This window comes from Pristis pectinata, chromosome 1 (genome assembly GCF_009764475.1).
Source record: "Pristis pectinata isolate sPriPec2 chromosome 1, sPriPec2.1.pri, whole genome shotgun sequence".
NCBI classification, from domain to species: Eukaryota; Metazoa; Chordata; class Chondrichthyes; order Rhinopristiformes; family Pristidae; genus Pristis; species Pristis pectinata.
In genome coordinates this window covers 111,840,884-111,857,049 of record NC_067405.1, presented here as the reverse complement: position 1 = coordinate 111,857,049, position 16,166 = coordinate 111,840,884, and the positions used below count along the sequence as shown (strand labels likewise).

Below are 16,166 nucleotides of genomic sequence, written 5' to 3'. Positions count from 1 at the left end.
ACCTATCCAACAGTCTCTTAAAAGACCCTATCGTATCCACCTCCACCACCGTTGCCAGCAGCCCATTCCACGCACTCACCACTCTCTGAGTAAAAAACTTACCCCTGACATCTCCTCTATACCTACTTCCCAGCACCTTAAACCTATGTCCTCTTGTGGCCACCATTTCAGCCCTGGGGAAAGGCCTCTGACTATCTACCTGATCAATACCTCTCATCATCTTATATACCTCTATCAGGTCCCCCCTCATCCTCCGTTGCTCCAAGGAGAAAAGGCCAAGTTCCCTCAACCTGCTTTCATAAGGCATGGTCCGCATTCCAGGCAGCATCCTTGTAAATCTCCTCTGCACCCTTTCTATGGCTTCCACATCCTTCCTGTAGTGAGCGACCAGAACGGAGCACAATACTCCAAGTGGGGTCTGACCAGGGACCTATATAGCTGCAACAATACCTCTCGGCTCCTAAATTCAAATCCCCGATTGATGAAGGACAATACACCATATGCCTTCTTAACCACAGAGACAACCTGTGCAGCTGCTTTGAGCGTCCTATGGACTCGGACCCCAAGATCCCTCTGATCCTCCACACTGCCAAGAGTCCTACCATTAAGACTATATTCTGCCGTCATATTTGACCTACCAAAATGAACCACTTCACACTTATCTGGGTTGAACTGCATCTGCCACTTCTCAGCCCAACTTTGCATCCTATCTATGTCCCTCTGTAACCTCTGACAGCCCTCCAAACTATCCACAACACCCCCAACCTTTGTGTCATCCTCAAACTTACTAACTCACCCCTCCACTTCCTCATCCAGGTCGTTTATAAAAATCACAAAGAGCAAGGGTCCCAGTACAGATCCCTGAGGTACACCACTGGTCACTGACCTCCACTCAGAATATGACCCTTCAACAACCACTCTTTGCCTTCTGTGGGCCAGCCAGTTCTGGATCCACACTGCAATGTCCCCTTGGATCCCATGCCTCCTTACTTTCTCAATAAGCCTTGCATGGGGTACCTTATCAAACGCCTTGCTGAAATCCATATACACTACATCTACTGCTCTCCCTTCATCGATATGTTTAGTCACATCCTCAAAAAATTCAATCAGGCCCGTAAGGCAGGGCCTGCCCTTGACAAAGCCATGCTGACTATTCCTAATCATATTATACCTCTCCAAATGTTCATAAATCCTGCTTCTCATGATCTTCTCCATTAGCTTACCAACCACTGAGGTAAGACTCACTGGTCTATAATTTCCTGGGCTATCCCTACTCCCTTTCTTGAATAAGGGAACAACATCCGCAACCCTCCAATCTTCCGGAACCTCTCCCGTCTCCATCGACGATGCAAAGATCATTGTCAGAGGCTCTGCAATCTCTTCCCTCGCTTCCCACAGCAGCCTGGGGTACACCTCATCCGGTCCCAGCGACTTATCCAACTTGATGCTTTCCAAATGTTTCAGCACCTCTTTCCTAATATCTACATGCTCAAGCTTTTCAGCCCATTGCAAGTCCCCACTACAATCCCCCAGATCTTTTTCCGTAGTGAATACTAACGTAAAGCATTCATTAAGTACCTCCGCTATTTCCTCCGGATCCATACACACTTTCCCACTGCTGTACTTGATATGTCCTATTCTTTCGCATCTTATCCTCTTGCTCTTCACATACTTGTAGAATGCCTTGGGGTTTTCCTTAATCCTGCCTGCCAAGGCCTTCTCATGTCCCCTTCTGGCTCTCCTAATCTCCTTCTTACGCTCCTTCCTATTAGCCTTATACTCTTCTAGATCTCTAACATTACCTAGCTCTCTGTACCTTTTGTAAGCTTTTCTTTTCCTTTTGACTAGATTTATTATAGCCTTTGTACACCACAGTTCCTGTATCCTCTCATGACTCCCCTGTCTCACTGGAACATGCCTATGCGGAACTCCACACAAGTATCCCCTGAATATTTGCCACATTTCTTCCGTACTTTTCCCTGAGAACATCTGTTCCTAATTTAATCTTCCAATTTCCTGCCTGAGAGCCTCATAATTCCCTTTACTCCAAATATTCCTTCGGCTTACTGGCAATATCTGGATGCACTGTTGCTAAATGGTGCTTCAATTTCGCTGGTTTCATTGCATCATTGGACAGTGTTTGCAAACACACAACACAGAGAGTTGGTCCGCATTTGTCCCCACTGCGATGAAGCCATATGAAATGTATTCTGGATCGTACTTGCACTGTTTTCTCTTTCGGTCACCCTTATCCCCTTCGTCATCAGAATCTTCCGGTTTCTGGTTGGCTTTTCTCTTCAGAAATTTCCCCATACTCAGCAATACACGCTGGACAGTTTAATTACTATTACTGATAAACAAAATTATCAAAACTAATCTAAAATTTACATGCTTGTGCACTTTTCGTTTAACAGTGACGTCACTGTGGCGTAAATGCACGGTAAGTAAGCAATATTATTAGGGCACACCAACAATGTTACTCAGTCTCGCTAACACTATAGTGCACAACAGAATAGTAGTGAGTAGTAAACACTACTGACTACTCTGACTACACAAATCGAATATTAAGCGGTAGCTTACCAGAAGGGAACACCGTCTAAGTCTCTAAGATTGTCGCCAATAACAGATAGAATAGATATGGCCAATTTTCTGAATAGTGGAAAACTGGAGCAAGCAAGTAAGCTACGTCTTTGTAACAGGTCGCTTTTACAATTTTTTCTTGGTTTGCTCACGGACCCCCTGGCAACCCGCCACAGACCCCCAGGGGTCCGTGGACCACAGGTTGAAAACCTCTGATGTAGAGAATGACTTGGGGATGCAAGCTGAAAGTGGCTACACAGGTGGATAGGTTAGAGAAGAAGGTATTTGGTATGCTTATCTTCATAGGCTGAGGCATTAAGTATAAGAGTTAGGATGTATAAAACATTAATCAGACGGCACATAAAGAGTATTGTGTACAGATCTGGTCATCACACTATTGGAAGGATGTGGTTGCAATAGTGAGAGCCCTGAAGAGATTCAGCAGGGTGTTGCCTGGAATGGAGGGCCATAATTAAAAGGAGAGATTGGATAAACTGGATTTATTCTCACTGGAATGTTGGAGGCTGAGGGGTGACCTTGTAGAGGTTTATAAAATTTTTGAGGGACCTAGAGGATAGACAGTCAAAGTCTTTTTCTGAGCTTGGGATTCTAGAAATAGAAGTAACAAGTTTAAGGCGAGAGGAGAGAAATTTAAAGGAGATCTGAGGGGCAGATCTGCAATGAGCTGCCAGATGAGGTAGTAGAGGCAGATACAATTACAACATTTAAAATGCATTGGGACAGGTACTTAGATAGGAAAGGCATAGAGGGATACCGGTCTCATACAGGTAAACAGGATTAGCGTAGGTAGCATCATGATTGGCATTGACGAGATGGGTCGAAGAGCCCATTTCTGTGCTGTCTGATTCTATATTGGAGGTAGTGGAGGAGAGGCATTGCTCATGGAGGAAGCAGAAATTTGTCATGTGCATCTATGGACTCATAGCAGTCCTGACCAGGCACAAACTGTTGTATTAGATTAGACAAACGATGCAATTAGAGGATGAAATCTGACCATTATAAAATAAATTTTATCTATATCTATATATATAGATATATATATATATATATATATATATATATATATATATACACACACACACACACACATTATATATATACAGTTGAAAGTCACACAAACATTGAAAACTGTTGCATGCTTGTTAGGAACCATTGGCTTTGGTCCTGTGCTTTCACCTTGCCTCATGTTTCATTTTGGAAATTTATGAGGATGCATGATTATAACTGAACATCAACTCTATTGTTTTATGCATCATTGCAAGAAGGTAGACTGGAGGTGAACTTCGATTATTTTTCTTCTAACCTTTCCTATGAAATCACAATTGACAACATCATAACGACGGGAATCACAGGAACGTGCAATGAGTTTTCAATGAATCATAAACTGTAATGTACCACACCTAATATATAAAATATAAAAACTTTTAAAATGTGTTTCATCAGCTGTGATATAATTTGAATTTTATGAACAACAGAGAAAACAGTTTGTAAAATCAATAGTTTTCATATTAACAAGTGACTCAGATCAAATGTTTGTGAGCCAAGTGTTTTTCTTGTAACACAACTAACAGAGAAGAAGAAAATCTGATCATCAAAGAAATGCAAATTGCATTGAGAGAGATGTTTTGAGGTCACCTGCTCTACTTCAGTGTGCCATCTGGCTTTCAAAAATATCTTGTAATGATGAACCACATATCAGCTAGACTTAGTATGCTCAAGGAACTGTTGGAAGGACAATCTGTCAGTGATCCTTGAAAGTTGGATAATGTTGCTTTAAATGGCCCCAGGTGCTCCATTCAAGCTTATGAGGATAGCATTTGTGCTTCAAGAACACCATCTGTGACAACAGGTTTGTTAGGTATTTAAAGTGTGCAGCTGAAAGTGATTGATGTCAAAGTCAGTAGAATCCAGTATTAAGAGAAAACATGTAAATAATATTGTTCCAAGTCTTTCAGAGTGGGAATGATGTGCCCCTTCTCACAGGTGCTAGTAATTTGCCTATTTGTTTGCAGGAAGTTGTGGCCTCAGATAAATTTTTTGATTTATGAAACATCTTGACAAGTGATAGCATAGCTTACCAAAAATGGAGCTCTCAATGCTTTCAAGATTGTAGGTTTTTAATAGAGCAGGCAGTGATATAAACCTTGCAAAAAAAACAAACTGCTGGATGAACTCAGCGGGTCAGGCAGTATCCGTGGCGGCAAAGAGATAGTCAATGTTTTGGGTCAAGACCCTGCATCAGGACCTCCCTGACCTGCTGAGTTCCTCTAGCAGTTTTTTTCCTTCCAGATTCCAACATCTGCAATGTCTTGTATCTCCATATAAACTTTGCAAATATATTGTAATCAAAATGTTTGGCAATTTACTCCTGCACCTTCTAGGGCCATATTGATACGGCATCTGGAGTATTGTGTACAATGTTGAGTTCCTTACCTGAAGAAAAGGGAGTACAGCAAAGATTCACTAGACTCTTCCTGGGACGCCAGGTCTGTCATATGAGGAGAGATTGAGTAGGCTAGGCCTCTATTCTCTAGAGTTTAGAAAAATAATTGCTCACCGACTAAGACACATTTATTTAGAGGACTCCACCAAACGGGTGCAGGGAGAATGTTTCCCATGTATAAGAATTCTAGAACTAAGTGTCACAATCTCAAAATAAGGGGTAGGCCATTTGGGACTGAAATGGGGAGAAATTTCTTTGATCAGAGGGTGGAGAATCTTTGGATTATTTGGATGATTGTGGAGTCATTAATTTCATTCAAAACACAAATTAATAGATTTCTGAATATTAGAGTGATCAGGGGATATGAGTGTAGGTTAAGAAAATGGTGCTGAGATAGAAGATTATGCATGATCTTGTTAAATGGAAGACTCGGCTCAAAGGACTGAAAGGCCCTCTCTGATTTCTACTTCTAATGTGTCCCTATGTTACGTTCCTATTTACCTCTATCATCTTCTGAAAAAAAGAATTGATCCAGTGATTTGAATTTAGTAATCAAAGTAACAATGTTAAATGGGCAATTAAAGGGAAAAAATTGAAGAAATTGAGTTAACAGTAGGGTTGAGTGCTTACACCAGAACAATTGTGTTAGCACATAGCTTATAGGAAATTCAGGTGGTTAGTTTTGCAAATCCATAATGGAGACACACAGATCTTCTTTGTACATCTTCCAGGTGATCCATTATGCTTAGATGCAGGAACAAGAAAGTTTTTCCAAAATATTTACCTGTCCACATTTAGATCTCAGTATAAAAGCTGTTCAGATGCTTTTCTTGGTGGATTATTGGAATTGGAATTGGTTTATTATTGTCACTTGTACTGAGGTACAGTGAAAATATTGTCTTGCATACTGTTCATACAGATCAATTCATTACACAGTGCATTGAGGTAGTACTAAGTAAAACAATTACAGAATGCAAAGTATCACAGCTACAGAGAAAGTGCAGTGAAGGTAGACAATAAGGTGCAAAGTCATAAAGAGATAGACTGTGAGGACAAGAGTCTATCTTATCGTACTAGGGAACCATTCAATTGTCTTAAAACAGTGGGAGATAAGCTGTCCTTGACCCTGGTGGTACGTACTTTCAAGCTTTTGTATCTTCTGCCTGATGGGAGAAGGGAGAAGAGAGAATGTCCCGGGTGGGTGGGGTCTTTGATTATGCTGGCTGCTTTACCAAGGCAGTGAAAAGTATAGACTTAGTCCATGGAGGGGAGGCTAGTTTCCGTGATGTGCTGAGCTGTGTCCACAACTCTCTGCAGTTTCTTATGGTCCCAGGCAGGGCAGTTGCCATACCAAGCCATGATGCATCCAGTTAGGATGCTTTCTATGGTGCATCAATAAAAGTTGGTGAGTGTCAAAAGGGACATGCCAAATTTCTTTTGCCTCCTGAGGAAGTAGAGGTGCTGGTGAGCTTTCTTGGCCATGGCATCTACATGGTTGGACCCGGACAGACTATTGGTGATGTTCACTCCTAGGAACTTGAAGCTCTCAGCCCTCTTGACCTCAGCACCATTGATGTAGACAGGAGCATGTGCACTGCCCCCACCTTCCTGAAGTCAATGACCAGCTCTTTTGTTTTGCTGACATTGAGGGAAAGGTTGTTGTCATGACACCATGTCACTAGGCTCCCTATCTCCTTCCTGTAGTTTGACACATCATTATTTGAGATACGGCCCACTACGATGGTATCATCTGCAAACTTGTAGATGGTATTAGAGCAGAATCTGGCCACGCAGTCATGAGTGTATAGGGAGTAGAGAAGGGGGCTGAGGATGCAGCCTTGTGGGGCACCAGTGTTGAGAATAATCGTGCCGGAGGTGTTGCTGCCTATCCTTACTGATTGTGGTCTGTTAGTCAGGTTGCAGTTGCAGAGGGAGGGGTTGGGTCCCAGGTCTCGGAGTTTGGTGATGAGCTTGCTTGGGATTATAGTATTGAAGACAGAACTGTAGTTAATAAACAGTAGTCTAACACAGTGTCTTTACTGTCCAGATACTCCAGAGATGAGTGTAGGGCCAGGGAGATGGCGTCCACCGTAGATCTGTTTTGATGGTAGGCAAATTGCAGTGGGTCGAAGTTGTCTGGGAGGCCAGAGTTAATGTGTGCTATGACCAGCCTCTCGAAGCACTTCATGATGGTGAGTGTCAGAGCCACCGGTAGGTAGTCATTAGGGCACATTACCTTGTTCTTATTAGGTACCAGGATAATAGTGGTCTTCTTAAAGCAGGTGGGAACCTCAGATTGAAGCAGGGAGACGTTAAAAATGTCTGCACATACCCCCGCCAGCTGATCTGCACAGGATCTGAAGACATGGCCAGGGACACCATAAGGGCCAGATGCTTTGCGCGAGTTCACTCTCCGGAAGACTGATCTTACGTCCTCAACGGTGACTGTGGGTTCAGGTGCATTGGAGGCTGTCAGGGTGGATGGTGGCATTCCAATCCCCTTCAGTTCAAAATGTGCATAGAATGCGTTAAGCTCATCAGGAAGGGATGTGCTGTTGACAACGATGCTGCCCGACTTCGTTTTGTAGCCCAATTATTGGCTACTTATTGTCTGATTATTGTAGGTGTTGGGAACAGATTCCCCACACACATTTTGCAAACAGAACAAAATAGAAAATCCTGCTATTCTGTTCTTTCCGATTCTAAAACAGATTGAAAGAGTGATTCATTTTCAGGAGATGCGTCGGAAGTTCCCAAAGGCAAACCATGCAATGGAGATATATTTCCTTATAAGAAATATGACAACTAGCATTTTGTTGTTGTTAAGTGGATAACTGGATTCAGGTGCAATTGAGAATATTTTAAAAGTTTGATTTTAAAATTCCAGTATTTTTTAATTTGTTTAATACTTTTGTACAAATGCTACCATTTTGCATATTTGTAATTCCAGCCTATTTTGCATATGCACACATTTTTCCATTCCCATTTTTTGAATCTTCTCCACTATTAAAAATATTAACTACTTCCAAATTTATTTCAAAGACACTTGAAATATCACAGCTTCCTGTCTCATCTTTGCAAAGGAATATAGAAGCCTCTAGGGTGTCGTGAGCTTGAACACCTCCAGCAAGGAAACAAGTTTTACTTCCTTAAGTAATCCCTTTGATGTTGGTACTCTAAAATGAATAGTACTATTTTAACATGAGGCAATACCCAGATCTTCTGGGTTTTTTTGGTATTTTTTTTAAGTTCAAAGATAGATTTTGCCTTATCGAATTTAAATATCACATGAAATCCAAATACTTGAAAATAATTGTGACTAGCAGTACTGTACTTTGCCCCACCTGTATATGAATAAAATCTGGTTAATTTGATAACAGATGTTGCCCTTGTGGCGTGATATTTGATAAGTAAATGTCCTTTGGAAGCTTTGTGCATATTTATGTGATATTTTTGACAACAGGAATCAAGATTTTTATTGATCCACTCCCTGTAAATAAAAGTTCAGTGGTCCTCGAGATTTTGATGAAAGACTATCATGGAATTTTCACCATCTCTCCAAAAACCATTGAGAAGCCAGGTGTAGTCACAAGATGACACCGTCTTTTGCTTGACTACTGACTGTTCTACTTTGTCCAGTGTTAGTTAAACCAAAAAAAAGTCTTTAATACCAAGGACATCTTTAATAGAACTTAATTACAGGATCATGTGTTAGATATTGCAAAGTTCATCACCAGAAGCAATGAAGGGTTGATTTAAAAAGATATCTGAACTACTATCTTGTATAATTAAAATAATTTTACATATCAAAAACCTGGCGACTATAAAATAAATGCTTACTGGTAGAGAGATTTTTTTTTCTCTTTATTGCTGCACATGGGCTGAAATGTGCTGGCTGATAATTGGTGGTTTTGAACATACAGGATGTTATATCTGAATTACTTTAATATTTCTTTCTTTTCAGGATAGAATTTATAGTTTTTGGTTGAGTAAGATGAAATAAAGAATGTTTAAGGTTGTTACATTTTAAGAGATCTTCCCCTTAAAATATTTAATGGCTGCAGTGAAATTTAACATTTACGACAGCACCACACCTTAAAAAATTAGTTCATGTGTTGCCAATGAGAAAATGTGCCATGGTTGCTTAGTTTTTCAGATTTAGTACTGTCAATTATTGATTTAAATTCTTTGACCTCTGGTCTCAATGCTTGGCTCACTGCTCGCACATCAAAAGCAACTTTATCTCAACTATCTGGACCATGTTCCATTCCATCTGGACCTAATGGGGGGTGCAGCATGTGACAGCTGTGGGGCCAGCAGCTGTTCCTCAAGCAGTTACCCTACTGGCCATCCAGTCCCAGGAACATCAGTGCATGAATCAAGGCCAGGAGGCTCTGACTCTTTGCACATGCTGCCCATCACACCAGACCCCTCTAGGCTATTCTCAATGGCCAGCTACAAGGCAGGAGCTCTCCTGGGGGAGACTACTATCAATGTGGATGCACACATTTGAAGATGACTTCAACCATCAAGGACTTGTCCAGTACTCAGTGCAGTAGTGAACAGAGGATAGTTGCCTGTATGAGGGAACAACATGGAATGGCCAAGGGGAAGATGACTGGTGGGTCTTGTAAACTGAACTAATTAATTTGTTTTATCATCTTAATCAACATATGTCGATGATCCAGAGTGACTATAATGCTCATGATCTTGATGTTTCTGTTGCTAATTTTTGATGTGCATCTGATCAGCTCAGTGATGATCTCTTGTCTTAAAACAGCAATCAGTTTTACATTGCTATCTTTCACAAATTTATTATGTAGTTTACAATTGTTATCTGATATTCGGTGAAAATGGCTGAGAAAACCTTACACATTTTCTCCTTAAACTGGGCTCAATCTGAGCCATCAAGCAAAAACATGCAATGATTTTAGTGCCAAGCAATTCTGATTTATTTCACTTGTAGACATAAGAAAACCTGCTTCAACCTAAAGTTGTATAATTTTTTCATTTATATGGAATCTGATTTCATGTTCTTTTTCTCTTTTTATTGTTAAGGTACAGAAGTTGAAAGGTCTTCTGGAACTCAGGGAGGCCCTTTGAAAATGTCTGTAACTCTACCTTCTATGAATGAAGAGGACCACTCTGGCAGCATAAGCACAATAGATGGTGATGATACCTCTGGAGCTGAAATATTTTGATGCTTTGCATAATTTCCTTATAAGATACTCTTGATACTTTTCATCTTTCCACCAATTATTTAAAGACATCATATTTTCACACCTTAATATGCAGTTTTGATAATATATTTATCTTGCAGTATCAACTTGTGACTACACTGCTAAATTATTTTTTTAAATTGAGGATTATGATTTATCGTGCTAGAATCTATGTTTATGATTGTGTATGAATAATAAATTTGTAGTTTTTTTTCAATGGGAAGATAGATAACATTAGTCTTTTATGGAAAAGCATTAAACTTTAATGCAGTGTGTGCTAGAAGCTTTGCTTTATTCTCTTTCCCTAATCAATATGATTTTAGAAGTAAAATACCAATTATCATTTTAAGATGGTGAGGAAAACAAACTGAAGTTAGTTGCTGCTGACAGTTCACATGTTCTATCTTTAAGCTAGTAGAAATCTATTCAAAAAACATGCTCCCTCTTACAAATATTTTTAAACTCATTAATTTGTTGTCCAACAATCATTATTACAATCAGCTAAGGGTTCCTGAACACCTGTGTATCAGTAAAAACCCCTATACTAGACATGACCAAAGTACATCTTATTGCCATATGCTGTTCTTTTATAGTCAAGTGTGGTTTGTAGAATAATTGCACTCAGATATATTTTGCTGCTTTAACGTAGGGAAATGCACCTTGTATCAAGCACTGGCAATAAAAGAGGCTGAGTAGCATGTGCTCTCCATAGTTTTGTCCAGTATAACTTTCGACACTTTGCACATGAGTATTATGTCTGTCTGTATTCAGACATTTTACAGTGCAAAACTGGTATGTTTGCAACCTTCCTCAATCCATAACATTTAAGCATTGGCCCTAGGTTAATTTTGTGGGTACAATGATATTGACAAATTACAAATAACAAGGAGTGAAGAAGAAAACAGAAGTTTTAAGCCAGAATGAGAAGATGATTTGGTAGGCGCTGTTATACAAAGCAAGCAAGTTGAAACATCACTACAAAATTAGTCAAAGGAGCTCTTCCTCTGAATATCCTCCTGGATTGGAATTAAGATAAAATGAACTAACCACAATAAAATTGTGAAAACAGCCAACACACTCTGATTTTAGCATTCAATAAGGAAGCTATCATAATCACTGCAGCTAGTTTTGTTATTTCATGAAAAATCATTTGTACCGGGCACCCATATTCTGATGGAGAATTTAAGAATAATGCAGAAGTGGTTTCAGTTTTAGATATTAGTAATACAAAAGCTTCATGACTAATAAAGAAAATTCTAATTTCAAACTACACCACAGAGAGGCATACTGTGTGTCCAAATCAATGCTTATGTTCTAAACAACATGCAAAAGGATCTAAAAATTATCTGCCGTTCAGCCTCTCTCAACAAATCCATAGATATGGAAGATAAACAACAACTTGCAATATTTGTTTGCCGTGTTTTTGAGATGAAACTAGGAAAGAAGAATATTGGACCCAGTGGCATTAAAAACAACTTCCATTAGTTCACCTGGCAAAGCATTGGAAAATGGTAACATGCTGCAGCATAAACCTTTCATTGTGAGAGATGGAGGACCTGCAATTTCTCCCTTTTATGTGAATCATCTATTACAAACATCTCACAAGCAGATATTTGAAACAGGAAAATGTTGTAAAAAGGGTCTTTTAGTTGACAATTTCACCACTCAAAGGGAAGATTCATTGAACAAAGAATTGAATGAAGAATAGGAACTTGAGAGCAAACTGAACCACGGTTGTAAAGTGGTTATCTTACGTAGGTTTGGAACCAATCAGTGTTTTCTTTGAAGAAAAAGGAAAGTCTTATCCACAACTTGAAGATAAGCAATGGTTGCAGGACACAGTGATCTGCAAACCTTCAACTTGATACCCTAAGGATTACATCTGACATTACTCAGACAATCTTCAGCATCCAGAACAAATTAGAGCTTCTACAAAAGACATGATATCAAGTATCTTAAATCACTTTCCCACTTCAATAGTTGGATAAGAACAACCCCAGAAATTCAAGTATTGGTATTGGTTTATTATTGTCACATGTACTGAGATACAGTGGAAAAACTTAGCTTTTCAGGCCATCCATATAAATCATTTTGAAACATAAGTACTTTGAAGTAATACAAGAGAAAAGCAATAACAATGCAGAATTCAGTGTTACGGAGAATGTGCAATGCAGGTAGACAATAAGGTGCAAGGGCCATGATGAGGTAGATTGTGAGGACGGGAATTCGTCTTTAATGTACAAGCGGTCCATTCAGGATTCTTATATTCAGGTGCGTGTTTTCAAGCTTTTGTATCTTCTGCCCAATGGAAGAAGGGAGAAGAGAGAATTTCCGGGGTGGAATGTGGCTGCTTTTCCGAGGCAGCTAGAAGTATAGACAGAGTCCACGGAGGCCACAACAGGAATACAGAAGTAAATTACAGGGACTGTTTCGTGACATTTGGGCCAGATTTGGAGATCCCACTATTTATTTCATGTATGCCAATCCATGAGTAATCTGATTGATGAAGATTGTCTAATTCCCAGAATTGTGGTTGCAGAAACAATTACTGTAGAAATGGAATCATTGGAATTCCAGAAGGACGCGGCTGTAATCCCAGACTGCTGTCAAATTCTGGAAGGAAGTGCTAGAAACAAATTACCCAATAATCAATAAAAGCTGGTTTGCAACTCATTTTAATTTTAGCACAACATATTGCTGTGAATGGCTGTATTCCATGTGAACTTCCAAAATTTAAAGATCATGCAGCCTTACAAATCAACATCTTGTTGAGGTCCTCCTGATTGTTAGCAATAAAAATACACATATAAAGGTGCTGTGTGTCTTGTAGCACTCAAACCTCTGAACATTATCTTAACCACCCCTCCTCTATACCTTCACTGTTATTTTAAGATAGCAATGAATGCTTTAAAGCATTAATACAAACTACAGGAATCTGTACCTACCATTATCATCTTTGTGAAACCTTAGAAATACCTGTACTTAGATTTTAAAAAATGAGTAAAATTCATCGTTCTGTATATTATTTCACTCTCTTGGATTAGCAATGAGAACCCTTCTCTAACCCAGGCTCCTGACCACACAAATGAAGATAAATGGGTTTGATCTAAAAGCCAGAACAAAGATGTGATTGTCTGGTGATCAAGGTTCAGAGTTAAATATTTCAGGGAACGATGTTTGGAAAGGACAGACGAAATGGAAGAGGAAAAATGCCAGTCCTGATAATTAAGGATGATAAACCAGGACTTGTGAAGAGTGATCTTGGGTTAGAAGATTAGGTAGTAGTAGTTGAAGATAAAAGATAAAAAGGTACAAAAAATACTGTTGCGACTAGTTTATAGGCCCTTTTAACCAATTAAGGAACAGACTGTTTTAGATCTTGTCTTGTGTAATGTGATAGGTTTCATTCTCTGGAGAAAAGTGATCGCAGTATGAAAGAATATTACATTGAGGTCAAGGGTGACACACAAAAGTCAGAAACTAGAGTCATAAAATTAAACAAAGCCAATTGTATAGGAATAAGGAATAAGGTAGATTGGAAAATTAGATTAAAATGTGAACATGTAGAGAACAATTGCATTATTTTTATCAACTACCCATTTGATTGAGAAATAAAACCTCCATCACGAAGGTGATCCATGTGAAATGACAAAAGAGGTTAAAAATAGTGTTAATTAAAGGAAGGAGAATATGATGTTGCCAAGCAGTGTAGTAAGCCCAAGAATGAGGACCAGCAAACAAGGACCAAAAGATTGATGACGGGAGAAGACCGTAAATGAGAATACGTTCACAGGAAATTTTTTTTAAATTGTAGAGCTTCTACCAAGTTTATTAAAAATGTAGCGATGTAAAATACTTGAATAATTGTTTGGAGGGAGTCAGAATGGATGAAGTGATAAACGTCTGTATTGCAACTATTTGCTCAATGTAGTAGAAAACATGGAGATCTTTGGAACTAAAGGAAGTGAGGAACTTAAAGTACTGCAAAATATTGAGCGGGTTAAATGCCAACAACATCTTGACCAGATGTCCTATATTAACAGAGTTCTAAAAAGCATGGCTCCAGAGAAAGTAGGTGCATTATTGGTGGTCTTTACAAGACATTCCAGATTCCAGCATGGCCCTAGTGGATTGGAAGGTGAAATATAAAGTAAAGGCAGGAACAGGCCATTTGGTCTTTCATGTTTATTCCACTATTCAATATGATCACTGCTGATCTGCTATCTCAATACACTATTCCTGCTCACTCCTTAAACTCCTTAATACCATTTGAGTCCAGCTACCTATCCATCTATCTCTGTCTGATATTCAATAACTTAGACTCCACTACCTTCTATGCTAGAGAATTTCACATGTCTACCACTCTTTGATTGAAAAAACTTCTCATCATCTCAGTTATAAAGCCTTAGCGTGTATCCTGAGACTGTGACCTCTCATTCTGGACCCCTATCTGAAGGAAACATCCTCCCCTCACTAAGTTGGGCCAGCCCTGTCAGAATTTTGTTCATTTCAATGAGATCACCACTTATTCTTCTAAACGCTAATGAATACAGGCCTAGTTGAGTCAATCTGTCCTCGTGTGACAGTTCTACCATCCCAGGAATCAGTCTGGTGAACCTTTATTGCATTCCCTCGATATCCTTCCTTGGGTAAGGGGGCCAAAATTACACACAATACTCCAGGAATGGTCTGACCAAAGCCCTGTATAGTTGTAGCAAGACATCCTTGCTTCTGCACTCAAAAGCTCTTGCAACGAACACCAACAGACCATTTACGTTCTTATCTGCTTCCTGCACCCATCCTTTTGTTTCAGTAACAGGTGTGCAAGGACACCCACATCCCTTGATGTATCAACATTTCCCAGTCTATCATTGTTTAAATAATATTCTGCCTTTCTGATTTTTCAACCAAAATGGATAACTTCAAATTTATCCACATTGTACTGCATCTTTCATCTATTTTTCCATTCATTCAGCTTGACCTTGATAAATTTAGAAGTATTAAGGTTCGGTTCCCTCATCCAAATTATTGATATATACTGTGAATAGCTGGAGCCCAAGCTTTGATCCTTGCAGTATGCCTGCCTCTCTTATTTATTGCTGCTCTCTTTTTGTCTGTACATCAACCAATTGTCAATCCACTGCAAGTATATTACTCCCAATACCCATAAACTTTAATTTTGTACATTAATGTGGGATCTTATCAATTGCCTAACAAAAATCCAAAGATGCCATATCCACTGGTTCCACCTTATCTATACCAGTTACATCCTCAAAAACTCCAGTGGGTTTATCAAACACAGTGTCACTTACGTAAGTCCATGTTGACTTTATCCAATCCCTCTGATATTTTCTAATTGTCCTCTCATCGTATCCTTCATGACAGACTCTTGCATTTTCTCTCATGTTAGGCTAAACAGTCTGCAGATCTTTGTTTTCTCTCTCTTTTTTAAGTAGTGGGATTACACTTGCAACCCTCCAATCTTCAGGAACTGTTCCATCGTGTATAGAATTTTGGAAGATGGCAATCAATGCATCCCCTTGGCTACTTATTTTAGTGCTCTGGGTTGCAGATCGGTCCCTGGGATTTACCCAGCACTATTTTGCTAATAATAATTTTCTTTAATTTCTCCATTTCATATGACTCTTGTATCCCCTGCATTTCTGGGAAATCATTTGTGTCTTGTTCTGTGAAGACAGAATCAAGGTATTTGTGTAATTACTTCAGCACTTCTTTGCTTTGCATCATAAATTCTCCTATTTCTCGCTGTAAGGGAACTGCATTTATCTTCAGTAATCCTTTGCTTTTTTCACATACTTGTAGAAGCTTTTACAGTCCACTTTTATGTTTTTCCAAGTTTGCTCCCATACCCTACTTTTTCTCAATCAAACCCTTGGACCCTT

General features: G+C 39.3%; 1 protein-coding gene across 2 annotated transcripts in view; it reads left to right on the top strand.

The window, feature by feature from the left end:
• kiaa0586 (KIAA0586 ortholog) overlaps positions 1-11,436 on the top strand; it is a 379,886-nt gene extending 368,450 nt beyond the window's left edge. For both annotated transcript variants that reach the window (XM_052029700.1, XM_052029708.1), the window contains one exon: positions 10,103-11,436. In XM_052029700.1, the coding sequence (XP_051885660.1) occupies positions 10,103-10,245 (143 nt within the window). In that variant the 3' untranslated portion in view covers positions 10,246-11,436. The remainder of the gene's footprint in view (positions 1-10,102) is intronic.
• Positions 11,437-16,166: the final 4,730 nt, after the last annotated feature.